The following is a 27188-nucleotide window of genomic DNA, read 5'->3' on the forward strand; positions in this document are numbered from 1 at the left end:
GGGGGGGGGAGAAGGAGGAAACCCCCATCTCAGCTCTGGTCACTGAAGTTTTCATATTTATGTTTCTTGCTCTACTGAATCAGTCAGTTGTCTAGTGGAGGGACAGAAGGTTTCCTGTAGCTCTGTAGGAATGAAATGTGGCACCCCAGCTGTTGTGTGTAGAAAACAACTTTTTTCCCCCTTATAGTCTGTAGAGATTCTCAGTCACATCCACCTTTGGTCGCCCCAAGAGGCAACTGGACTTTCTTGTTTTTATCTTTGAAGACGTTTCGATTCTTCTCCAAGAAGCTTCTTCAGCTCGGACTGGATGGTGGGGAATGGAAGGATTTATACTCCTTGCAGACAGCTGGTCATTTGCATCCTTTTAGCAGGTCACTGAAGCACTTGGAGGTTGATCTGTGTCCTCGGCATCACCTGAGTGATGCTAATGGCTCCTGTAGTCTGCAATTTTTTTCCCCTCTGGAAATCCATTCCTACTCTCACACCATTTAGAGGGTGTTCATCCCAAATCGTATAGTTAAAAGTCTTTTTTCCCCCCTTATGTTTCTTATACAACGTGTATCCTGAAAATACAGAGACAGGCAGTGTATGAAATATGTTTTGATAGGGAAGCTGCATCAATGCCTCCATCCGATAAGGTAGCATTACCTTGGGGCTGTGGATCCTGCCAGAAGACGACAATTCCCACTGCCCCAGGCTATTTCCCACCCTCTCTGGCCTTATGGGAAGGGCAGGATCCTGCAGAGTGCCGTGTCCTCGCTTTTCAGACCACGGAAGGTGTCCTGTCCCCTCCCACTGGATTTGCCTGCAGTGCCAAAACCAGTGCATTGGAAATGGGCTGGGATCCAAAGCGCTCTAAGCAAAAAAAATCTTCTGCTGAACTAGTTATAGGCAAAAGTCCAAGGAAGGATCCGATCCAGATCCAGACCAAGAAAGTAGGCTGCCATGGCTGGATCTGCAGCAAGAAGTCTAATCTTAAAGGAGACGAGGCAGGAAACACTCCGCTAAATTTGGCTGAGATTCCCAGAACCAATTTTGGATTAATATTATCGCTATTTTCCCCACCACCACCCCGACATCCAATGAGAGTAGAATAGAATAGAATAGAATAGAATAGAATAGAATAGAATAGAATAGAATAGAATAGAACAGAATAGAGTAGGTTTATTGGCCAAGTGTGATTGGATACACAAGGAATTTGTCTTGGTGCAAATGCTCTCAGTGCACATAAAAGAAAACATACATTAGTTATAGGGTACAAATAAGCAATCAAATCATACTAGGAAACAGTCAATATAAATCCTAAGGATACAAGAGACAAAGTTACAATCATGCAGTCACAAGTGGGAAGGGATGGGCGATAAGGAGTGATGAGAAGATTAATAGTAAGAGTAGTGCAGACTGAGTAAATTGTTGGACAGTGTTGAGGGAATTATTTGTTTAGCAGAGTGATGGCATTTGGGAAAAAATTGTCCTTGCGTCTAGTTGTTCTGGTGTGCTGGGCTCTATAGCGTCATTTTGAGGGAAGGAGTTGAAACAGTTTATACCTGGGATGTGAGGGGTCTGCAGATATTTTCACAGCCTTCTTTTTGACTCGTGCAGTATACAGGTCCTCGATTGAGAGCAGGTTGGTAGTAATTGTTTTTTCTGCAGTCCTAATTACTCTCTGGAGTCCGTGTCTGTCCTGTTGGGTTGCAGAACCAAACCAGACAGTTATAGAGTTGCAGATGACAGACTCAATCATTCCTCTGTAGAACTGGATCAGCAGCTCCCTGGGCAGTTTGAGCTTTCTGAGTTGGCTTTCTCAGTTTGAGCTAAATGAGTCTAACCAGTTTACCTGGTTAAGGGGCAGGAGGTTGCTGTTTTGGCCCAACTTTTTCTCTCTCTCTTTTGGGGCTGGGGAACGCTGGGAGTTGAAGTCCACCCACCTTCATGTTGCTAAGGTTGTGTGATCCAAGGGACTTTATTCCCAGGGAAGTATATTTGGAATTGCCAGAAGAGAGTCAATCACCAACCACAAGCTTAAAAGTTGGAGATTTGACTCATCTTGTTCCTGAGAGCCAAAATCAATGGAGTCTTTTTAATCTGGACCATGAGTTTCTCAGGAGCTTCTCAGGGGTGGCCCCTGAAGAGAGAAACCAACCCTAGATTTGAATTTCTTTTCCTTTGACCCAACTGAACAACTCCAGTGTTACTATGAAGGCCTGGTTGGGCCCACTATTTCCCGTTTTTAGTCACAATAGGGGCACTTTTTCCACCTTTGTTGGGTTTACTCAGGAAACAAAGCAGTGAGAAAGGATCTTCCTTACTCAACACGGCCTCTCCCACAGGGACTACAAGTCTGAGAAATTTTCAGTTGCTACTGAAGAACTGTGGAAGGTGCACACCAAGGAACATCAGAGGGGAAGCCATCAGGAGTTCCATCAGGCAGTTTTGGGAAGGCTTCAAACAAAAGTAGAGATAAACCTGGGATCTCCTCCTGAACGGCAAATTCTTGACTCCTCTTCCTTCATGGCCAACATAAGACGGACCTCTTCTGTCCTCCTGGCCACTGTTCTATTTGTGGATTCAAGGATAGATAACCAGCAGAACTCTGATTCATTGTACACATGTTGTGCGTTGACAGTAAACGCTTGACTGACTGACACTTCAGCCGATGCTTTTCCAGTGAAGTTCTCTCTCGGGCTTCGCTCATCGAACAAGCTGCCCTGCCATCCTTCCCTCCTCCATCTGAATTGCAAAATGTGTATTGCATTCCCTGCGCCCCGCTCTATCAGTATTGCAAAATCTGTATTGCATCTCTAGCGCAGCCACTTTTAGAAGACAGCCTGTGAGTCCCTGGGAAATCTTGCTAGGTGCCCCTCTAAAGAGAGTTCCTTGGATCCTGAATTGATTCCAGACTGGTGTGTATAAGGTTCCAACTCTGTTCATCTGTTACTCCTTCTCCATTGCCTCGTCTTTAAACAGCTGCAAAGGGGGAGGGGCCTCCAGAGGAAGCACCGCCCCCTTCTTGGAAGACCTGCTGGGTCCTACACAGAAACCTCTTGCGGCTCCCAGCTGCTTCCCAGCTCTGTTTCGCTTTGATTCCTCCACGCCTGTCCTGCCCTCGCAACTCCTGTTCTCTTCTTCTTCTCCTTCTTCTTCTTCTCCTTCTTCTGCACACAATTGTGGTGTTTTGGAATCAACAGGGTTTTAACTCTGGGGGTGGGGTGGGGGTTTGCTCACTGCCATGAGGAATACCAACCCATTTTTGTCTTTGCTGTGCTTTCCTTTTCTATGAATGGTGAGTAGCCTTTCTCCTTCGGTTTGCAGCTGGGAAGCAGACTTTTAGCCAGAAAAAAGCATATCCTCCTCAGCCTCATTCAAAAAGAAAAGAAATGAAAAGTCTTGCTAGGAAAATTATTCCTTGAGAAAAGTGTGTGTGTGTGTGTGTGTGAGGGGGGGGGGAGAGAACGGGGACCACAGTGTTTTAGCAAGGTGTGAAAGTTGAAGGAAGTCTGTGTTGTGGGGGCATCTTTTGGGGTTTCAAGCAAGATCGATGTGCTGTCAATCCTTGAGCAGGCATAACTGGTTCTTGATGCAGATGCTTCCTTTGATCAAGGAGAGCAGAGAATAGATCCAGGATGGGATGCTTACTGTTGCAAGGTAACTCTTTGGGTTTTGTCCGCTTGGAGGGTTTACTGGGAGGAAATTCTGGTTTGCCCTTTCTTTGGACTTTCCACGGATGCTTTAAAAAGTGGTTTAGAAAGGCCGGCGGGCACGTGAAGAGAGACCGAGGCATAAAAACGCTCTTCCTTCTCTATATATCTCCTGCTGGTACCATCATAGACATTGCTTAGCCTGGCACTAATTGGCAGCACATCCGGCAAATAAAGACTGATTAGTTGGGGAATGAGATTTCATAACTGTTATCTGAAATCATTCCAAATGGGCTTGAAATGGAAGGGTGCTCGGTTAAGTCCACCGCGTCTGTTTCACAAGAACTCTTTCTACTGTGGTTAATCCCATTTTCCAAGGTTTCTTACACCCCTGGCCATTTTTGGAGATGCACGAGAAGCATTTCAAGTGGAAGGAACAAGGTCAGAGGCCAGATTTAAAAATGGGACCTCCACCTTTGAGTTTAAAGTTGGTTTGTTTTTTCCCTTTCTCTCTCTCTCTGGTTATGTTAAGGCAGGATTCTCAGGATGGTTTTCCCTTTTAGAACTTACTCCTTTCCAATGCTGCATTTTTGGTTGTAGGTCTAAAGTGCCCTAGAGTGTAGAATTTTCTTTGATGTCAGGAGCAAGTCACATATTCCAGAGGATATCGAGAAGTCGGGACTGTTCGCATTCAATCACAGAGGAGGAAGCTGCGCCCGCCATATTTTCAACCTTTCTTCCTTTCACTTACTGGGGTTAGAAAAACTGAAATGATACACGGGCTTCTGAGATGGGGTGGGAACAGAAGAGACAGCCGTTACTATGTCAGTTCTTCAAGGCAAAATCCCAAAATCTGTAAGTAGGCAAATGTTTTTATTAGGAGTAGCTGAAAAAAAAAAATCCCAATGGGTGTGCAGGGTGTCTCCAAAACGGTGTTTCAGAGAGAAGCTACCCAGAAGGGGAAAGAAAGTCGGGGACTGGAAAGAATCCAAAAATGTCCAAAATTAAACCGAACGTTTCAGTCCCCCCAATTGTGCAACTCTACGGAAATTTCAAGATAGATTTTTTTGGGGACAGAATGCAGAATCGGCGCAAAGCGTTTGTACAACTTTGGGAGCTTCTAGGCAGAGAGAGAGAGAGAGAGGCCATGCCTGCTCGCCCTGGGAGGTTTCCAGATATGTTTGGACTACAGTTCCCATCCCTTCCAGCTGACGTGGTGCCCTGCTGCCTGGGGATGATGGGGTTTGTGCTCCCAGACCATCCCGATGGCTTCCGGCTTGAGGAAGAGTGATGCAATCCATCTGATTATCTGCAGGAACCTGGCATTCGCCAGTCCTGGAGGACAGAGAAGAATGGGCTCCTTTCGAGCTGAGCGAGTATTGCAAAGCTCTGCAAGTTCGTTTGCCAGCTTCCCTGCAAAGAAATCAATCCCATTTCCAAAGTGGTGCTCGCTTTAAAGTGCTCTCCCTGACGCGTGACGCATGACACCCCGCTTGAATTATTAGAGAAGCATGTTGGCTGTGGGACTGCTGCAGAAAACAAACCAGCTGTTGGAGTCACAGCACATAAGTTGCCCATATCGTTCAGTGGGTGGTTTACTAAATCACTCATAATTGGAGTCCTCTCCTTCCATTCCCCTCTCTCTCCTTTCCTCTCTCTCCCCCTCCCTCTCTTTCTCTTCCTCCCTCTCTCTCTCTCTCTCTCTCTCTCCCTCTTTCTCTTTTTTAAATCAGCCACTTGGATTCTTCTCCTTCCGTTCCCCTCTCTCTCCTTTCCTCTCTCCCCCTCCCTCTCTTTCTCTTCCTCCCTTTCTCTCTCTCTCTTCTCTCCCTCCCTCTCCCCCCCCCTCTTCTCTTTTCCTCTCTCTTTTCCTCTCTCCCTCCCTCCCTCTCTCTCTGTCTCTTTTAAGCCAGCTACCGCTTGCGTTCTTCAGGGGTTTCACAGAGAAGCATGGACTCTTGATCCAATGTAAAATAATTTAATCGGCAAGATGAAAAACTGTACTGGTCACATCTCTTCATGGACACAAGAGGGGGGAAAAAGCAGTAAGATAAGATAATTTTATCACCATATTTTTTACTGCGTGCACACTGACCTTTAGGAATAACACGTAAAAAGGATGACAGAGTTGTGAACCTGACTGTTGAATGCATCGTGTGTGTTCCGTATTTAGTTCGGTTAGGAACAATGATTCTTAACATGGATGGGAAAGGATGAGTTTTTGAAAACACAGAAGGATTGGTTTTCTGCACACAAACACGTTGAGCCTCACAAATGGATTTGTGCAGGCCACCTGCTGACACCTAGTGGATCGCAAATAAGGGCAAAGCTACCCCACCCACACACTAGAATAGGATGGGTCATTGCTCATTTAGGATCTGAGCTCATTAATTTGAAGCACTTTTAAGTGGACAGAGGGGGGGAAGAGAAGAGGAGGCTAAGGAAAGTGGTTCAAAGAGATTTCCAAACCAACTTTTCAATTAAACTTTCGGGTGTATTTCTGACACAAGCCATCGTTTGCCCTCAGTCTGTTAACCCCAATGAGAAGAGCTCATATGATGAATGGAGCCATTAGCCCACAGATCAAGGCCAAACCAGAAAAAAATACGTACATCAAAAAGAGATTGGACAGCCATCCAGAATGGTATAAGGTCTCCTGCCTGAGCAGGGGGTTAGACTAGAAGACCTCCAAGGTACCTTCCAACTCTGATATTCTATAACTAAGTTGCAGAGTTTAGATGCCAACCTGGAAAGGAAATAAGAGCCTCCTGGAGTTCTGGAATACGTTTCTAATGCTAAGGAGAAGCAAGAAAGAAGATTTTTGAGTTACTTCAGGAAATAGTCATTGCATTGTCTGTTAGTTATCGTCCTTGGCCAACGAAGAGTTGGCCAACTTTCCGTAGGACTCTCATGGGTTGAAGGTCATCATCTCTTGCCATGGGGGGTTTATCAAAGGACAGGATTCTGCCTCCCTTCTGTGACCCAGTTCTTTCTTTCCTACTTTACAGGAAGTGAGACGGCTGACGCTGAAGAGAAGTTAATGAACCATCTCCTCAACGCTTCACGCTACAACAACTTAATTCGCCCGGCCTTCAACTCTTCACAGTTAGTTGTGATAGAATTGCGGGTTATTCTGTCCCAGCTTATCAATGTGGTGGGTGTGAAGAACCCTCTCTGCTTTCAAACTATAAAGTCATAGTAGCAGGAGTTTATTACAGTCATAGAGCTGTGTGTGTGTGTGTGTGTGTGTGTGTGTGTGTGTGTACACATTTTTTTTCTATCGTAAAACAACAACAAAAGGATTCAATTTCAAGGAACTGAAGGGATGCAAACAAAAGGATGGATGGTCAATAAAATGGTCACTTAAGCCCCCCACTTTCCTCTGTTTGTCAATTTGCTGTATTGCTTTTAAATTCCAGAGAATACACATCACAACTTTTAGTTCTGCATACTTAAATATAGCTGTAAAAGAGCTTTAGTGTGGTGTGCCTACACATGCCTTGTGGGGTAAAATGAGACACTACTGCATGTCTCCCAAACTGTAAGTCTAGAATAGTGTTTCTAACCTTAGCAACTTTGAAATGTGTGGATGTCAACTCCCAGAATTCCCTAGCTGGGGAATTCTGGGAGTTGATGTCCACACATTTTAACATTGCCAAAGTGGAGAAATCCTGACTCCACGATAACTCCCTCTTCCAGCATTGGATAAATATTTTTAAATTTACGTTTCATTTCCTGCTCTGCTCTACCAAATCCCCTAGAATTAAAGCTTCAGCCTTCAGGACCCAGGACTGACATTGTGATCTCTGTCTCTTTTCTTCTTCAGAATGAACGGGAACAAATCATGACCACCAATGTCTGGCTCAACCAGGTAAATGTCCATGAGTATCTCCAAGATTGCTTAGAACTTTGAACTGTGTGCCTTCTGGCTGCTATTCATTTGAACTTCTACAGCAGACCTGAAATGTTTGCTCTCAGGTGTTTCAGTGGATGCCACAGACCTTCCAAACTGGAAATGGTGGTAGACCCTTTTTTCCCCCCTTCTCTGGGAGCGGACAATCCCACGTGAGAATACTAGATGTGAGCTGGGAAGTTCTGCAGCCGTGTATCGAATTCATTGTTTTAATCAAGAGTCAGCTTTTGCCAAACATAACTTTATGTTTTGCACTGTAGGTATGATTAAAACAAACCAGCAGCATCAACCACAAAAAACCCCAAAACAACAACTCATCCTCAAATGGTTGGCAATTTGTGCCTCCGCTAGGAAAAGCTGCAATAATTTAGAAAGAAGGCCTTTGATAGCACCTTTTAAACCTGACAATTTAATGGAAGGCTTCAGCTTTCGTGAAGTGCTGTGACTCAATCCATCCATGAAATTCCTCAAGTTGATATGGAATTTAACAACAGGAGGGTGAGGCATTTAACCCTGTCTTAAACCCCACATCAGTCATGCTGCATGCAGTGTTTGAGAGAAGGGGGCTGCACTTCCCGAAAGCTGAAAGTCTTTCCCGAACTTGTCAGCAGGTGCAACCAGATCCTTTCTGAATTTTGTGCAAAGCAGGGGCAGTCCTTGAACATGTTGTTATGCGCTGCTTTTAAGGAATGGACCGACTATCGCTTGGCCTGGGAACCATCAGAATATGAAGGCATCAACAAACTAAGGATACCGGCTAAGAAAGTGTGGCTCCCAGACATTGTGCTGTACAATAAGTAAGTCAGAATTGCTACATAAGATTGTGCATGGGGTGCCTCTCCTCCTTGACGCTACGAGAGAGTAAAATTTAAAGAGGATGCTGTTTGCAATCAACATTCAAGGCAACCATTTTTAGGACCAAACTAGGTATTTTTTTTTTGCTTCCTAATGGAATACACTTTGTCGATTGAAGAATTGTTGGTCTGGGAGAAAGTGTTCAGCCCTAAATTGCTTTAGTTACTTAATTATAAATGGATGTTTCCCGCAGGAGGGCATTCATAGCATTAAAAGGTTGATACTAGCTGTAAACTCGCATTAACATCCATGATATACTCTGGGGCTCTCCAAATTTGGCAACTTTTAAGACTTGTGGATTTCATCTCCCAGAAGTCCCCAGCCTGGCTGAGGATGGCTGGCTTAGGGAATTCTGGGAGTTGAAGTCCACAAGTCTTAAAGTTGCCAAGTTTGGAGAGCCTTGATATATATATATATTCCGTGGCGTCGAGTCAATGTGGATTGTGGCAGCCCATCTTCTTGTTAAACAAATAACTAAAAATAGTTATTTTTCTTTTTTATGCTTTTGCTTTTGGGTTTCGTTAGCGCCGACGGTACCTACGAAGTCTCTGTCTACACAAATGTGATTGTTCAGCACAATGGAAGCATGTTGTGGATGCCGCCAGCCATTTACAAAAGTGCCTGCAAGATTGAAGTGAAGCATTTTCCCTTCGACCAACAGAACTGCACCCTCAAATTCCGCTCTTGGACTTATGACCACTCTGAAATTGATATGATTTTGAAAACAGACTCGGCCAGCACGGATGACTTCACTCCCAGTGGGGAGTGGGACATTGTGGCCCTCCCAGGGCGAAGAACTGAAAACCCTTTAGATCCAAACTATGTGGACGTGACATATGACTTCATCATCAAAAGGAAGCCCCTGTTTTATACCATCAACCTCATCATACCTTGTGTCTTGATCACGTCCTTGGCCATCTTGGTATTCTACCTGCCCTCGGATTGTGGAGAGAAGATAACCTTGTGCATCTCCGTCCTGCTGGCTTTGACCGTTTTCCTGCTCCTGATTTCCAAAATCGTCCCTCCAACTTCTCTGGATGTTCCACTGATTGGGAAGTACCTGATGTTCACCATGGTGTTGGTGACCTTCTCGATTGTGACCAGTGTCTGTGTGCTGAATGTCCACCACAGGTCTCCCAGCACTCATGCAATGCCTCCCTGGGTTAAGGTGGTCTTCCTTCAGAGGCTGCCAAGCTTCCTCTTCATGAGGAGGCCACACAACCAGTCGGCGAGCCAACGGTTGACCAACCGCAAGAAGAACAAAGTGGAGTCCTCGCCTTCGGATCTCTCCAGCACATACAGGGATTGTACTTACTTTGTGAACACAGCAGCAGGCCAAAGATACAACGTGAAGCTCACAGACAACCCCGACCATGTCCACAGCCATCAAGACCTGAGGTTACGGTCCTCCGTGAAGTTTTCTCCCGATGTCCAAGAAGCAATTGAGGGAGTCAGCTTCATAGCGGACCACATGAGGAGCGAGGACAACAACGAGAGTGTAAGTGACACAAAGCATTCCTCCACCTCCAAAAGTCCTAGAATTTCCTTTCCCTGGAGCTTGAGATGTTTGTTCTCTTGCACAGACGGAAAGTAAGGACATGTTCGCTCGTCTTGAGGGATGAGTATTGGGTTGCTTGTTGGACCGATCAGCTACCACGGAGATGAATTCAAGGGGCATCTCTGACAAAATGTGGTAGTAAATCAACTCTTCTGAATACTTGTCAAACATACCCACTTGGGAGGCAGGGGTGGCTTACTCTTGGAACGTAGAATAACAGGTTTGGAAGGGACCTTGGAGGTCTTCTAGCCCAACCCCCTGCTAAAGCAGGAGACCCTATATATATATACCATTTCAGGCAAGTGGCCACCCAGTTTCTTCTTAACAGCCTCCAGTGAAGGAACACCCGCAACTTCTGGAGGCAAGCCCTCCCACTGGTTAATTGTCCTCACTGTTAGGAAATTTCTCCTTAGTTTTTAATTACTCCTAATTAACACCCATTGGGGAAAAAAAAACCCGACAAGCCCAGTTCTCTAGTAAGAACAGCTGCATTATTATCTCGTCAACTTAATTTTTTTTAAGGTAGCTTCTCACTGTAAAAGGTTGACAAACATTTCTGCAGGAAGAAAATGCCAAGAATTCAGGGTTTCAGCTTTTTTTTAACTAAAACACAAAATTCCACAATTACCAAGCTCAGTCCTCCTCCTCCTCCTCCTCCTCCTCCTCCTCCTCCTCCTCCTCCTCCTCATTATTATTATTATTATTATTATTATTATTATTATTATTATTTTGAGGGGTTGTGGGAGCTACGGTGGGTTTTTCTTCTTTTTTCTATTCTCTCTGCCCCATCCTCCGTGTGTGTGTGTGTGTGTGTGTGTATTTGAAGCATTTGTTTCTGCCCATTTTTTAAGCCTTCATCTTCCCAGTTCATTATTGGGTGTGTGTGATTCTTGAATTGCAAAGAGAAAGACACGGGAGACTATTGAAAAAAAACACAAGCTGGGCTGGGAGGGAGGGATTGTGTCGCAATGGACGGTTTATTAAAGATATTTAATTGCTTTGTTTTTCCAGGTCATTGAAGACTGGAAATACGTGGCCATGGTGGTGGACAGGCTCTTCCTCTGGATATTTGTCTTCATCTGTGTGCTGGGAACCACTGGATTATTCATGCAGCCCCTTTTTCAAAACCACCAGCCTGCCATGAGCCCGTAAGCTGAGCTGAATCTAATGCCAAAGACTGCTTGTTCACAGGGTGGGAAGTTCCGAGTTCCACAATTTCAATTTCAAGATTCTTTATCCAGATCTTGGTTTGTTTGTTTGTTTACTGCCCCTTCCCAGTTAAAAAATGAATAATCCGTGCAACATGAGAAGACCTTCTACACAAGAGTAGTTTGAAAGGACTTTTATTATTCCTTTTAAGCTGGAACTCTTCAATTAACTGTTTTGGTTTGGCTTTTCCAGGGGGAAAAATTGTATCACTGTTAAATTTTTATTTTATGAAAGCACTCTTCTTCAGCTGGTTCTGCAGGGTTCTTGTGATTCTGCAGGGAGTTGTGATGGGCTGGCCAAAATGTAGGTTGTGCAAGGGACACAACCCTGGTTTTAATTTAGTTTTGTGAACAACTTCAAAGGGGGAAAAACAAGGAAAAGAATTATTTTTAGGCAAGATGATTTTCCTTACTGTAGGATCCTGGTATGATCTGATCCAGACATCTAAAGAGGGTCAGCCCCCCAACCTCCACTCATTCCAGAAGACCCTGAAAAACTTGAAGGAAAGTCCTTCTTTTTGCAGAACCAAGAATCTTGCACATCAAAGATCTGAAGTAACCATCTAAAATAGATTTTTTTTCCCTCTTTCGCTGCTGCTCCCACAAACAAAGATGCAGACAACCAAACTGATGTTTTGGCAATTCCACTTGTTTCTCTGGTTTTGAAAGGGGTCCTTTTCTGAAGACCATTTTAAGTTCTCCTGAAAAATTGAGAGTCTAGGCAAATGATGGGAATCCATCCCCTGAGATTTCAGAGGGTTATAATAAGGCTGTCTCTTGAGATTAAGGAGATATAAAAAGTTTTATGAGGTTCTTCCTTAAAAGAGATGAGATCGGCAGCCTGGGCTTTGTTGTCTGCAGATATTGCAAAGGTGAAGGTCAGAAAGATTAAACCTACAGTAGCTCATCCTAGTAACACTAAACCATGATCGAGCATTATGGGAGAGAGCTGCAGATGTGTTCACACGCTCTTATTCTATGCATGTTCAGAGTAAGGACCGAAGAGTTTGGGCTAAAGCATTCATGCAGGGAAACGAAGCCCGGGGGGGACAACGTGACTGTGAGGATGGATGTACTTCTGAAATGTTTGAAACCACATTAACAGGTTTTGCTGGGGTCAGTTGTAGCCATGGAAGGAGGTAACGTGTAATGGTATGGCATTAAATGCCCAAGATTGTGTATTAAAAGAGTATTTTATTTAAGTACTTTGTGTGGGAGAGGTTTTGTTGTGGTCGTGTCGCTTTCTGACATTCCATTTTTTTCCCCCTTTCCCTTTCGAAAACTGGTACGTGCTTTCGTGCTACAGATACATACTTCCTCCTTCCCCAAGGTTTAAGTAGTACCACATATTCAAGATTGGGGAATGGTGCCGTGGCCTAGAGGTGGAACTCTCACCTTACAATCAGGAGGTTGTGAGTTTGATCCTAAGCAGAAGCAGATATTTCTCTCTCTGGGCACAATGAGAATGTTATCTACTGGACAAAACTCCTCATCGGCAACGGGAAGGGCATCCGGCCAGTAAACAGTTGCTCTGACTCCACCCTGCAAGGGATTATGGGGTCATTAAACGAATCAGGCTACAGGCTGGCAAGTGTAAAAGCAATTAAAGGGTGCAAAATTAGTTGCTCCAGAATAAGGAAGGCCTGGAAATTAGCACTATCTCAGTGGCATTTCTAATATTTACTTTGTTGGCCAATATATCAAACACTTTGCAATACAGTATATGAACTCAGTGAGAAGTCCTTGACTTAAGACCACTCGTTTAGTGACTGTTCAACATAAGGACAGCACTGGAAAAAAGTGACATGACTGATCTTTGTACTTACAACCAACACAATGTCCCCTGAGTGATCGAAATATGGGTGATTGGCAAACAATATGTATTTATGACGATTGCTGCGTGCCCCAGGATCATGTGCCCAGCATTTGCAACCTTCCCAGCTAGCTTCAGTGACTGAAGTTCTGATCCCAACCATAGCCATAAGTTGAGGACTATCTGTAAATCAGGTCCCTCCACGTTCAGGCTTGACTTATGTATTGTCTTAAACCAAAAGCATTTTTTACTCGTGGCTTGACGAAGCTGTATCACACCCATCATCTAAACACCATGACTTATAAACCACAATAGGTAGGTTCTAAGGCACTAGTAAGGTATCTTGTGGCTTAGCGTAGCAGGAGAATCAAATCACACATTTTACATTCCCTTCTAGCTCAAGGTCTACCACGAGGTGACTTAAATCTGTGATAAGTTCTCTCCGTACCTTTTCCTAAAAGCAGATGCTGAGCTCTGATTTGTAGGAGCTAAAGCCATGGGATATGAGGCCCTCAAGAAACAAATACATAAAAAGCACCGTGAGTTCATGAATTTTCCTCCAGATAAATCAATTACCAACATCTGCAAAGCAAGAAGAGAAAATCAATAACTACAATAATGGGAGACATGCCGTTTTTGAAAAATATGGGTGGCGATGGAAGATTTCACCTGCCTGGTTGGCACAGTTAGACAAAAATACTCATTTGCTAAAAAAAAAAAAGATGAGGTTAGAAGTAAAGCACATTCTGCAAATCCCAACTCTCATTCTCCAAAATCAACCCAACTCTTTTCGGTCCATCCCACAACGCACAAAGGAGCACAGCATCTTTCCTACATCTAGAACTACAGTCCGTCAAACTCCTCGTTAATGGTTGGATTTGTGTTTAAATGTCAGAAACAGAAAGAGATTGATCGGCCTTTTAAGCCAGGTTAACTAAGAAATGCTGGAGATGGTCATTCAGAAAAGAGGGTCACCATTTTTTAAAAGGCCAAAGACCACGCTACAATTTGGCTGACCTAGAAGGACCCACACTTCAAAAAATAAAATAAAATAAATGGAACAAGGAACGCGTAAAGGTAAACTAAGTCCACGTTTCTTATCCTATGTATTTGATCGATTAGTTGGACAGGACCATAGGGTACACGTATTACTGTGGTCAAAATCACCAAACTGTGTTTCATTTGTTTTGGTGGTGGTGGTGGTGGTGGTGGTGTGTGTGTGTGTGTGTGTGTGTGTGTGTGTGTGTAAATTCACTGGAGAAAGCAATTCTATTTGGAAGAATAAGCGGTAAAAGGAAACCCGGAGGCCAAAGAACACGGCGGCCAGATACCATCACAACGGACACCGGACAGGCGGAGCATAGAAAGATGTGGAGAGACCTGATCCATAGAATCACCTATTCCCGGACATTCCAGGGTGGGGTGGGGATTGCAATTAACAGAATAACAGAGTTGTAAGGGACCTTGGAGGCCTTCTAGTCCAACCCCCTGCACCATTTCAGACAAAGGGCTGTCCAATCTCACCAAAGAGAAAATTGGGGATTGACTTCTCTGTTTTCCGCACACCTACCCACACAAGTCCCCAGCCATTAATGATGCCCACAAAGCAACTTATGGGAATGGCTGACTCCCATGGGGGCTGTTTGGCTCCCGGGCTGGACAGGCTGGTCCAAGCGCCAAGTTCCAGCCATAACTCATCATCATCATCATCATCATCATGGGTCCAAGCTAATTCATTAACAGGCTTTTGCCAGCCACATCTGCTCCAAAAATCTTATTTGAAGGCAAGCCAGCTCGGCAACCACAATCCCATTACGCTGTTTTCATTTCATCAGACCTGTTTTTTTTGAGGGGAGGGAGGTGGAGAGGATGGAAAGAAGAAGAGGGGAAACTTTGGCATAGAATTCTGAGGATGGGTTTAATCCTGCCCTGCAACCCAGCTTCTGCCGTACAGGTATAAGCCTCTCCTTTTCTGACCATGCAGCCATGTGGATAACCAGCGCCCATCCATCGCTGGGGCTGTGAGCAAAGGGGCAGGGCTGTTAGAGAGAAACAGAAAAGGAGCTGGCTAACCTTGTTCCCACTGCTGATGCTTGCCCGTTTCTAATGAGTGCCTCCCTCCGAGTTCAGCCTTCCTTCCCTCTTTAAAGTCCCCCGGCGGGTAAAATGCCACCCACCGACTTCATTTCTAGAAGGTGGCAAATTCAGAACGCCATGGCGAGGCGGGCTGGCATGCTGATGGCATTGCTTTTCTTCTTCTTGAAAGGTGAGCAGGATTTCTGGTTTTGCCTTCTTTGTGTGGTTTGGGTGATGGGAAGATGTTCGCAAGAGCTTAGAGGTACCTTTTAATTTAAATAATCACAGGGTTTGCATCGGGGTAGTGTGTGGTTCAGGGTTTCTCTCTTCCCTTTTGCCTATTGTCTTGAAAAAAACCCAGAGTTTACAGTTCTTGCAAATGTTTAGGGACTGGCTTTGGACGTTGAAATGGCTAACCTTTAAATTTCAGCAACAATATGTTGGTTAGGAAGTCCAATCGATAAAGTAATTGCAGTGAACGGAGAGTTTTCAAATAAACTCAACAGGTAAACTGGCTGGGTATAGAAATTCTGCCTTTTTATAACACTGTAATCCGGTAATTTGTATTTTTTTGAAATATCATATTTGAATTTCTCTACCCACTTGATGGAGCTGAGTGTTTACATCTGGCCGGTAAACGCTCAGCTCCATCCAACGGGTAAAGAAATAAAGGTATGAAAAAACAAGACAAATATGAAAAAGCATTTTATGTCAAAGACAATGTTTAATATTCACGACTCCCTGAAGATACTTTTAAGTTAAAATTCTATTTAAGAAAATAGATTATTTAGTCCCTTAAAAGGGTTGTCTTTGAAGAATATATGGGTCAGTTATCGGTAGCATATAACATTAAGGATAAGTTAAATACATTTATTTTTAAAGCAGTTTTAAATAATGGTTATTTCTTTTCCCCCCTTCCATCTTAGCCAGTATTAGGTGTTCAACTTTATCCAAATGAATATGTGGCTATTTTTATATTTATAGTTTAAGCATTAGTTACTGAGAAAGAGCTGCTTCAAATTTTCCTAACACAGATTTTTGAATTAAAAACTGAGCTCCTTAAAGTCTCTGAAAATTCCATTCGCCTGAAACAATTCTTTTGTAGTCTGGCTTGGCTGAGAAAGCTTAACACTGCTATACACAAAATGCATGGAAGTGTCTAATAAAACTGTCTTTTGCTTCTTAAATTATTGTGGACCAGACAGAATGTGCTATTAGAAGCCCAATAAGCATAGCCGAATGTAGGCTCAAATTCAAAAAATCAAATCTACTATGGTCATAGACCAGCATCAGAAGGGTGGAATAAAAATAGTAATCTTAAAGGCTAAAACAATGTAATATTTAGGATGATATTAATCCGAAGATTAATACTTCCATTTGATCCTTGAGATTTGAGAATCCTCTTTCCTTCGCCAAACTGGGATGCAAATATTTCTTAGCACCTGATGAAAGGACTTAATAATAGCTGTTAAGTTTGTTTCAACTCCTGGAAACAACCAAATGCTTCTAAGACTGTGCAGCGTCCTGCCATTTAACAAAAAATGGCAAAACCTCAACAAAAGCCAAGTTTCAGAAATGCCAGCAGTCAAATCTTCAGTCATAACTTCCAAGTCTTCAATTATTGTAATTATAATTAGTCTCTCCTTGAAACTAACCAAGGAGAGAAGCAACCTGGAATTCCAAACAGTGAGAACAATTAACTGGTGGAACAGAAGTTGTGCATCCTTCATCACTGGAAGTTTTTTCTTTTAAAAGACTGGACAATCACTTGTCTGGAAAAGAACAAGTTTGCTTGATTGAGCAGGGGGCTGGACTAGAAGACCTCCAAGGTCCCTTTCCAGGCTCTATTCTGAATCTGAATAACTTATTTGCTCGTGCCAACGTCCTCCAAGGAACAAAGGAAGTTGCTTGAGATGAAGATAAATTCCCATCAGTCCACCAACTCAAATTCTTTGGAATTTCAGATTGGTCTGGGCCAGTTTTCTCCAGAATCTTTTGAGGCACGAAAGAGCTGAGGTCACGTATAAGACCTTTTCAGTTCCTACTTTCCAAAAGCAGCTTCTTTCTCTCCCTTCCAGAATGGCACCTTATTCAACATACAGGGCTTGGTGTATATAATCAAAACAATGCCTCAGCTTTCCATCTTGACAGTGGTATAAATGAAGAATATTTCCTGCTTCTTTGGTTGCTTTTTTCTTTCTTCTTTCTGCCCTAGATTTCTCATTCCCCGCCCCCCAGTGAATTTCTTCCAGTTATAACTCCAAACTCAGCTCGCAAGAGGATTTTGATTCAGACTTCCCTTTGGGTGTGGTATAGGGACAACTGTTAAATATTTTAATACTGTATGCATTAATGCACATTTTAGCAGATCTCTCTCTCTCTCTCTATTATATCATCTTTCTCTCTCATCTTTATCACTTCTCTATATCTATCTGTATTATTGAGGTCTTTGAATCATTTCATGGATTATCATCTGCTTGAGAAAATCTACATAAGGCGTTTTATCTATTGGCAAGCTACCATTTCATTTTTGTTTATGCTCCACATGTGATAAGGGCCTTCTACTGATACAAGGATGCACAGTGCAAAATGTTGTATTATTTATTATTATGAATTTATTTTTTGAAACAATAAAGCGAGCCCCATTCATGCAAGAAAAAAAAAATCTAATGCTAGATATAAAATTGATCAAATATAGAGTTGTACCATTCCAAACCGAGGCCATTTACCTAACACAAAACAAATGCCTTTTGCTAAATTAGCCTGTTTTTGCCAAGGTTTGTTTGTTTTTTAATTAGATTGCTTTTTTCCGCAAGGTTATAATTTACCAGGCAGAGCAAAAACAAAACCCACAAACGCCACATTTTTCAGCCCACGACAGCAGGTCCACATTAATTCCATCTCTCAAACACACATTGCAAATTGTGCTTTCTGTGCCTGCCACATCGACATTAAGGAAATTAAATTGGATCACTCCCTCCTTCTGGATAATTGGAGGAAGCCAGCTGTGTTAGTCTACAATAGCCCAAAATCAGGAGACGATCCATAGCACTTTTTCAGGCACACACAATTTATTAAAAGGCAGCAACTTTGGGGGAATCACACCTCACTTCAGTCATTCCGTACATCTGATGGCCCCCAAAGTTGATCTCATTGGATAAAATCTATTAGTCTTTAAAAGAGGCTACCAGATTCCTTCGAGATAATAATCTCTCAACAATTGAAATTAAAATATTAAAATATGAATAGATCTATAAAAAGAAAATAACTTGGTACAATTTTCCATCGTTCTCTGACAGTACATTTTAAAGCTTATTTTTAACCTATACCTTTCATTTTTCTACTGTCTATCCATTGATACCAATTGTTCCAAGTTGCATAATACTCCGAGTCTTCCTTGTTATTCAGATCTATGGTGAGTCTATCCACTTCTGCATATTCAAAAAATTTTCGGATTATTAAACAATCTGATGGTATGTTAGACATTTTCCAAGCTTGTGCTAGTGCAATTCTTGCTGCCGTAATAATAGGTATAGTTAAATATTTAATCTTTTTGGGGTATTTACCCTTAATGATTCCCAGGAGAAATAATTCAGGCTTCAACTCTATTTGACAGTGGGTGATTACGTTTAGGCATTTTTGTATTTTAATCCAATATTTTAAAATTTCTGGGCCTAGCCACCCAGACATGGAAAAAAGTACCTTGTGCTTGTTTGCTTTTCCAACAGTTAGGGTTTAGATTGGGTTACATCTTTGCAAGCCTTGTTGGGGCTAAATGCCAACGGTAAAACATCTTGTATTGGTTTTCTTTATGTGTGGTGGATTTTGTTAAAGTATAATTTTTGTTCCACATTTTTTTCCCAATCTTCTAACTCAATATTGTGTCCAAAATTTTTGGCCCGAGCTAACATTGGCCCTTTTACTTTTAGGTTTTTATAACTAAAAAAAAACCCAAACAAACCTCTCAACTATTGTTTTAGATCTCAATCTGCTCTCTGATATATTTTGGTAATGGGGATGGAGATGGTTTTAGGGAACCCCAAGCAAGAGCTGGGATGGCAAATTGATTCAGATTTTTCTGCATAGCAGAAGACAAAAATAATTGCTTGTATGCACAGGACAGTCCAGGGATGACCCAAAATCCGGGCCACTGGCTTTAAAAGGCGACATGTAGCTAGTCCTTGACTTACGACCATAACCCAGCCCCAAATTTCTGTTGCTAAGCGAGACATTGGTTAAGCGAGTTTTGCCCCATTTTACGACCTTTCTTGCCACAGTCGTTAAGGGAATCGCCGCGGTAGTGAAGTTAGTCATGCGGTCGTTAAGTGAATCTGGCTTCCCCTAGTGACCTTTGCTTGTGGGAAGGTCGCAAAAGGGGATCACATGACCCCAGGACACTGCAACCGTCGTAATTATGAGTCAGTTGCCAAATGGCCGAATTTTGATCACGTGACCATGGGGATGATGCAATGTTCATAAGTGTGAAAAATGGTCATAAATCACTTCTTCCAGTGCCATTGTAACTTGAAACGGTCACTAAATGAACTGTTGTAAGTACCGTACTGTATTTTCAAACCCCTCATCATACACACCAGGTATGGTTCCTAGGTGGTGTAGAAACAAGACCAAAATCTACAGAATTGCTTTTCAGACAGCAACAAAGATTAAACAGATTAACAGAGATGGAAGGGACCTTTTAGGTCATCCAGTCCAACCCCACACCTAAGCAGGAAACCCTACACCATTTCTAACAGATGGCCGTCCAGTCTCTTCTTGAAAGCCTCCAGGGATGAAGCTCCCACAACTTCCGAAGGCTCTATGGGTTGATTGCTCTCACTGTCAGAACATTTCTCCTTATTTCCAGGTTGAATCTCTCCTTGTTCAGTTTCCATCCATTATTCCTTGTCTGGCCTTCGGGTGCCTTGGAAAACAGCTTGACCCCCTCCTCCTCTCTGGGGCAGCCCCTCAAATATTGGAAGACTGCTATCCTGTCTCCCCTGATCCTTCATGCCCAGTTCCTGCAACCGTTCATCAAATGTTTTAGCCTCCAGTCCCCTCATCCTCCTGGTTGCTCTTCTCTGCACTCTTTCTAGAGTCTCAACATCCTTTTTTATAGTGTGGTGACCAAAACTGGATGCAGGACTCTAGGTGTGGCCTTACTAAGGCTTTAACAGCAGAATTCACTAGCTGGCCTTAGTGGTCAGTTCCAGTTCTCAGCAGGCTTAGTGCTCAGATCCATACAAGGGAAAATTATAGTATATTTTTTCCAGGTATGTTTTGTTTCGATGACGAACATCGGCTTTATAAGGAATTGTTTGCCAGTTATAACAAAATCATCCGGCCTGTTGAAAACGTGTCTGACCCAGTCATGGTTTGGTTTGAAGTGTCTTTATCTCAGCTGATCAAAGTGGTGAGTAACTGGAGAACCTTCTCTTTTTATTTATCTCAAATCTCTTATCTGGTTGAGCATCCTCAGTATTTTTTTTTTCATCCCCCCCCCCCCCAGTTTAATCGATAACAGATGACAGATAACAGTTTAACAGATAACAGATCAGATGCTCAGCTGAGCTTTATTAAATTCAGGTTTTAAATACAGTTCCTGTTTTTTTCCCCCCTGCTCAGGATGAAGTGAATCAGATTATGGAGACTAATTTATGGCTGAAGCATGTAAGTCAACAACAACAACAAAAGATTTTGTTTAAAAAGAATATGGGGGAGAAGAAGAAAGTAAAATGTGGTGTTAGAAAGACATTTCAACTTTTCAAGACTTAGGATTCTTAACTGGTTTTTTTTTTTGACAACACACAATCACTTATTCAGATACGCATATTTTTATTTTTAAAATAAAAAAATAAGAGTTATTTACCTGAAATTGATGGTTTGGGAATGAAAATTCAAGAGTTCAGAAAACATGCTTTTAATACACTGCTGACATCTAGTGGTCAAGATTGATTTTTTTTTTTTGTATTTAACAACTACAGAGTAGTCCTCCACTTAGTTTTAGGACTACAATAGGGGGCAGAAAATTTGTCATTAAGCAGTCATAAGTCATTAAGTGAGACATGTCACACACCCGATTTTATGACCTGGCTGGCTGGGGAATTCTGGGCGTTGAAGTCTGCAGGTCTTAAATTTGCCAAGTTTACACACCCCCTAGAAACTTTTAAGAATTGTGGACTTCAATTTCCAGAATTCCCTAGCAGGCTGGAGAATTTTGGGATTTGAAATCTTAAAGTTGCCAAGTTTGGACATCCCTGCTCTAAAGTGAGGTTCTCCTTTGTCTTTGGTAAGACAAGAGGCTGCTTGCATTACATTTTTTTGGAGAGAAAAATCACAACACACTCACCTTTGCTTGGAAGGTTGAGTTGGTCTTGGTTTTTCAGCAGGCAGTAGAAAAGGAAAGTTGCAGAAGAGTTGTTTGGGGTTCAAGAGACCTCTCTCTATCAAACATGCTTCTTCAGGCCTCTCAGAAAGACTAAAAGGTAGAGAGAGAGAAAAAGAGAGGTGTTCACAATTGGATGCACTTCTTTCAAAGGCCCACCTGGTCCCTATTGTAGTTGTACCGATTCTCTTCCTGAACTGCTTAATGCATTGTTGCAAGCTTTTTTTCTTTTTCGGAAACAGATGAACGCTGCAGTCTGAAGAGGTATCCAGGACAGGGGGTGGATATCATTTGCAAGGAGCAAATCCCAGTGTGGTTGGCCCACTTTTTCTCTGCAGCAACTTGCAGAAATGCCTGTAAAAAGCAACAAACACACTATCTGCCATTAGCCTGGGGAAAATTATGTTTTTAAAAAAAGTCTACTGCCTGGCTTTTTGCCAGCTCAGCTTTTAGAGTCATAAACTGGGGCTGGGGAATTCTGGGAGTTGAAGTCCACACTTCTTGAAATGTGTCTAGCTAGCTCAATGTTTCTCAACCCTTTGCAGACATGTGGATTTCCAGAATTCCCCAGCCAGCCATGTCTTTGGTTATCAAGTACCTGAATTATAATCATGTGAGTGTTGGGATTAGTGAACCATTGTTAACTTTGAGGATAGGTTGTAAGGCAGTTTTTCCAGGTCAAGTTGTGACTTCAAACCATTGTTAAATGAATGGTCGTAAGTCCAAAAACTACCTGTATGATGCTTGCTTGTTTTTTAAGGTGCTGTAAAAGACTCTTCTCTCTTAAGGGTTAGCCTTTGGATGAAACAGGTCCACCTGAAATATCTCAATGTTTTTCTTTGACCAGATTTGGAATGATTACAAACTCAGGTGGGATCCAGAGAAGTATGGTGGCGTGCAATATGTCCGAGTGCCATCAAATAGGATCTGGAAGCCCGATATCATGTTATATAACAAGTAAGATCACGGAATTAGATCTCTTCTTAAATTTTCTTCCTGTAACGTACCTAGCCCTAATTAGTTACTATCCCAGAGAGATTATTGCAAAAATTCCCAAGGAAAATACGCCACAGTACTTCATCAAATCTCACTATTTGGGGAAGTCTTCGTGAATTATTTTCCAAGAAATAACTGCTATTTCATGAGTGTTTTGTGTGTGGGGTGGGTGGGTGGGTGGGAAGACATGACTTAATTATATGAGTAGCATGTTCCCAATCACCAAATAGGGAGTGATAAGCATGACTGCTGCAGCCAACCAACTTTTGAGAGCCCTGTTCTGTGCTGCCCAGTATTGACCCAAAAGTGCTGTCAGAACCGAAGAAGCTTCTTGGATGAGAAGCGAAACGTCTTCAAGGAAAAACAAAGTCGAAATGCACCTTTGGGACAGCCATGTAGAATGTATAATGTAGAATACTTTATTGGCAAAGTGTGATTGGACACACAAGGAATTTGTCTTGGTGTAAATACTCTCAGTGTACATAAAGAAAAGGTACATTTGTTAAGAATCAAGAATCATAACGTACAACACTTAATGATAGTCATAGGGTACAATCAACAATCAAATCATACTAGGAAACAGTCAATATAAATCGTAAGGATGCAAGCAACAAAATTACAGTCCTACAACCACAAGTGGGAGGGGATGGGTGATAAGGAGTGATGAGAAGATTAACAGTAATAGTAGTGTACACTTTGTAAATAGTTGAACAGTGTTGAGGGAATTATTTGTTTAGCAGAGTGATGGCTTTCGGGAAAAAACTATTCTTGTGTCTAGTTGTTCTGGTGTGCAATGCTCTATAGCATCGTTTTGGGGGTGGGAGTTGAAACAGTTTATGTCCAGAATGTGAGGGGACTGTAGATATTTTCACAGCCCTCTTTCTGACTCGTGCAGTATACAGGTCCTCGATTGAAGGCAGGTGGGTAATAATTGTTTTTTCTACAGTCCTAATTATCCTCTGGAGTCTGTGTCTGTCCTGTTGGGTTGCAGAACCAAACCAGACAGTTATAGAGGTGCAGATAGACTCAATCATTCCTCTGTAGAACTGGATCAGCAGCTCCTTGGGCAGTTTGAGCTTCCTTGAGTTGGAGCCGAAAGAACATTCTTTGTTCGGCTTTTTTGATGATGTTTTTGATGTTAGGTGTCCATTTTAGGTCATGTGATATAGTAGAACCTAGAAATTTGAAGGTCTCTACTGTTGTCTAGTATTTTAAGAGGTGGTAGCATGGGAGGGTCACCATGACATGGGTGACTGAGACTCCCTGGAGACGTGCCCATCATTGAGTGTTGCTTGCATGGCACGGGAACAGAGCCTATGAGCTATTGTTGAGGATTCTTCTTCCCCATCTACGGTTTCCCAGGATAAGTTGCTCAGTCACTTTGATAACCGATTCCAACTGCCAGAACCTATTCTATACCCAACCCGTTATCTCAAAATGTCTTTGACAGTGCGATTGGAGACTTCCAGGTGGATGACAAAACGAAAGCCGTGCTCAATTACACTGGAAACGTCACATGGATGCCTCCGGCCATATTTAAGAGCTCGTGTAAAATAGACGTGACCTACTTCCCCTTTGACTACCAGAACTGCACCTTGAAGTTTGGCTCTTGGACCCACGATAAAACTCATATCGACTTAGTGCTCGTTAGTTCCACCATGAACCTCAGGGATTACTGGGAAAGTGGAGAGTGGGCCATTATCAAAGCCCCCGGGCGTTATCAAGTCATCGACTACAACTGCTGTGATGCCGAGTACCCATCTATCACCTACTCTTTGTACATGAGGCGTCTGCCCTTGTTTTATACCATCAACATGATCATTCCGTGCATTCTGATTTCCTTCTTGACTGTGCTGGTGTTCTACCTTCCATCGGACTGCGGCGAGAAAATAACTCTATGCATATCGGTCCTCTTATCCTTGACCGTTTTCCTCCTGGTCATAACGGAGACCATTCCGTCCACGTCACTGGTGATTCCGTTGATTGGAGAGTACCTCCTCTTCACCATGTTGTTTGTCACTCTTTCCATCGCCATCACCGTCTTTGTACTCAACGTCCACTACAGAACTCCCAGGACACACACCATGCCGGAGTGGGTGAAGGTGGTTTTCCTCAAATTTCTCCCCCGCATCATGTTCATGGCACAGCCCCACAGCAACAAAGATGAGGGCAGACCCGAGAAAGCGAAGCCTTCTTCCCATGCAGAGCTGACGCCTTTGAACTTCATCCATATGCCTGACAGCAGTCAAGACTGCTTCTCATGCCAAGGGTTTACACATGCGTGTTGCCTGCACGAACACAAAACATACTCGAAGGCTGCCCCTGGCAACTTGATGCAGAGCTCCAGTTCTGAGTCCATGGAAGCGTTGTTTCCATCTTCATTTATATCGCCAGAAATGAGAGATGTGATGGACAGTGTCAAATACATCGCCGAAAACATGAAACTGCAGAATAAAGCCAAGGAGGTATGGATATATTTTAATTTCCACGTTACACAACATACTTGATGTGGCCTCATGCTGGCAAGGCGATACTGTAAACCAGGGGTGTCCAACCGTGGCCACTTTAAGACCTTTGGACTTCTCCCAGAATTCCTTAGCCAAGCTGGCTGAGGAATTCTGGGAGTTGAAGTCCACAAGTCTTAAAGTGGCCAAGATTGGACAACTTTGGTGTCAATTAATAGCTCTGCAACATCCACATTTTGGTCATTTTCCGACCAGACCGAAGTAACATCTGCTCAGATTGACCAAGGTCTTGTGCTATGTCTACTTTCTACCAGGTGCCTGTGGAAGCATCCAAGAACTTGTTAGATCTTCTAAAGGCAATAAAGATGAGCATTTGTGATTTGCAAGATGGAAAGGTCACAGTGCTTAACACACAGAAACCAATATAAAAAATACACATTTTTTTAAACAATAGGAAAGGCAGATTATTTTTTTACAAGGGGAAATAGGGGAGTCATCTATTCACCAAACCTTGTGAAAAAGAGATCAAGTTAGTTTACGGTGATCTGAATATTTATTTGGAACCAAAGAAGAATATTTTTGCGAACTCTTTTCCACATTTACAAGCTCATCTGTAATTTCAACGCTGTTCAATTTCCATGGAATAGTTCACCTTCCCATATTTAACAAGTGCACCTTCAGGCTTACAAAGATAACCAAAATTAAGCAAGGAAGAAAGTCAGGAGACAAAAACTTGTTTATTTTTCACTTAAGTTTTCCTCCCTACCCCCACAAGTATTAGTTTTGAAACTATTTATTGTACTCTCTATAAAGACAAGTGTACCAATGACTTTGAAATATACATAGTAGGCCCACAAAATAGATTATTCAAAAATTGATGTAATTTTCTGCTTATTTCTTCCAGACTCAAGATGACTGGAAATACGTTGCCATGGTAATTGATCGTATTTTCCTGTGGGTATTTACTCTCGTGTGTATTTTGGGGACAGCAGGATTGTTCCTGCAACCACTGCTGATCAGAGATGAAGTTTAAACAAGGTGACACTGCAAAAAACGACTTTTTTTCCTTCTTGGTGTCTAAACACATTACGCTGATGTTGAATTACTTATTTCTACTTCTTTGAGTACCAAAATAAAGATACCGAAGAAGATAAAGAAAACAACTGATGTATTATTTTGAGGTATTGTATAAGACTGAAGGATTTTTTTGTCTAGGTTTTTCCTTTTTTTGAGAGTGGGAGAGAATTTTTATGGTTGTCAGATTAAGCCTTAAAATAGCATTAATTTATTCTGCAGAAGTTTGGACAAGGAGAGTCAAGACCATCTCATTCATACAGAAATGCAGTTCCCTGCAATTTTAATGAGGCAAATATGAAAATCAGATAACAAATATATTATAAGGACTAGGGGATGACAGCAGCAGTACCAATATGTAAGGGAGAAAACCAAGCAGATCCAGCTAACTACAGACCTATCAGTTTCTTGAGTGCCTAAGCTGGAAATATTTAGCATGACTGGAATCTGAGGCATAACTGGACTAGTACAAGCCGAACTCCAAGGTTGCTCACCACAGATCATCTTTGTTTTACAAAAGCATTTGCACAAATTTAAAATTTTCTCTTGAAGTGGCCTTTCAAGACTTGCAAACCAAACTGCCGCAGCTATGCCAAGAACAATAAAAGGAACGTATGCAGATTCTAAGAAGCTGCATTTGAAAAGGCCATTTCTTAACAATGGTTAGCTGCAACCAACCATAGATTCCCTTGCTCACCCAGAAATTCACGAGTTTATTTTTTAAAATGGAGATAAAGCAGAAAAAAGTCTCTCTTTGTGTGGGAGAGAAACAGAAGAAACCAGAGGAAGCATATGTACATCCATAGGGTCCTTGGGGCTTCCTGAGCTGGGTTGTTTTCTTGCAGACGTTTCATTACCAAACAAGGTAACATCATCCATGTTAAAAGGGAGTGGAGTTTGCTCTCATTTTAGTTGGGTAGTTAACTCATAAAAAACAACAGCCTAATTAAGGAACTATCAAGACTGCTCCCACCAACACTGACAGGGCAAGCCACTAGTATATAAAATATATTGGATTACTATATGCCAGCCCTGACCCCACATTTCAATCCTGAACTATAAATATTCTCTTTTATCAATATGCCTGTCCATTTTACATTACCAAGTCAAACTGAGGGATTTGGCCAAGGGTTTCAAATAAATCTTTGAGAAGTAAATTAGAAGGAAAAGGGAATATTTATAAGGATTTGGAGAATTGTATATTAACATG

The 27188-nt window shown here is 42.3% G+C and overlaps 2 protein-coding genes across 4 annotated transcripts; both read left to right on the forward strand.

The window, feature by feature from the left end:
* The first annotated feature begins 3017 nt into the window (after positions 1 to 3017).
* CHRNB4 (cholinergic receptor nicotinic beta 4 subunit) lies at positions 3018 to 12374 on the forward strand. 3 transcript variants are annotated; one of them, XM_026684551.2, is made up of 6 exons: positions 3018 to 3283; positions 6647 to 6792; positions 7465 to 7509; positions 8239 to 8348; positions 8932 to 9904; positions 10976 to 12374. In XM_026684551.2, exons 1-6 carry the CDS (start codon positions 3277 to 3279, stop codon positions 11114 to 11116), a joined length of 1422 nt encoding a protein of 473 aa, XP_026540336.2. In that variant the 5' UTR covers positions 3018 to 3276; the 3' UTR covers positions 11117 to 12374. The 3 variants fall into 3 exon arrangements, with proteins under 3 accessions (XP_026540336.2, XP_087828619.1, XP_087828620.1); XM_087972493.1 differs by lacking the exon at positions 3018 to 3283 and adding an exon at positions 4183 to 4493; XM_087972494.1 differs by lacking the exons at positions 3018 to 3283; positions 6647 to 6792; positions 7465 to 7509 and adding an exon at positions 8005 to 8049 and having other exon boundaries at positions 8160 to 8348.
* A 2573-nt stretch (positions 12375 to 14947) lies between these two features.
* On the forward strand, positions 14948 to 26000 carry CHRNA3 (cholinergic receptor nicotinic alpha 3 subunit). Its single transcript, XM_026684537.2, has 6 exons — positions 14948 to 15251; positions 20332 to 20471; positions 20684 to 20728; positions 22291 to 22400; positions 23890 to 24904; positions 25809 to 26000. Exons 1-6 carry the CDS (start codon positions 15152 to 15154, stop codon positions 25935 to 25937), a joined length of 1539 nt encoding a protein of 512 aa, XP_026540322.2. The 5' UTR covers positions 14948 to 15151; the 3' UTR covers positions 25938 to 26000.
* The last annotated feature ends 1188 nt before the right edge of the window (positions 26001 to 27188 follow it).

This window comes from Notechis scutatus, chromosome 11 (assembly GCF_049901735.1).
Source record: "Notechis scutatus isolate UNSWTSFEM ecotype Mainland chromosome 11, rNotScu1.2, whole genome shotgun sequence".
Lineage (NCBI taxonomy): Eukaryota > Metazoa > Chordata > Lepidosauria > Squamata > Elapidae > Notechis > Notechis scutatus.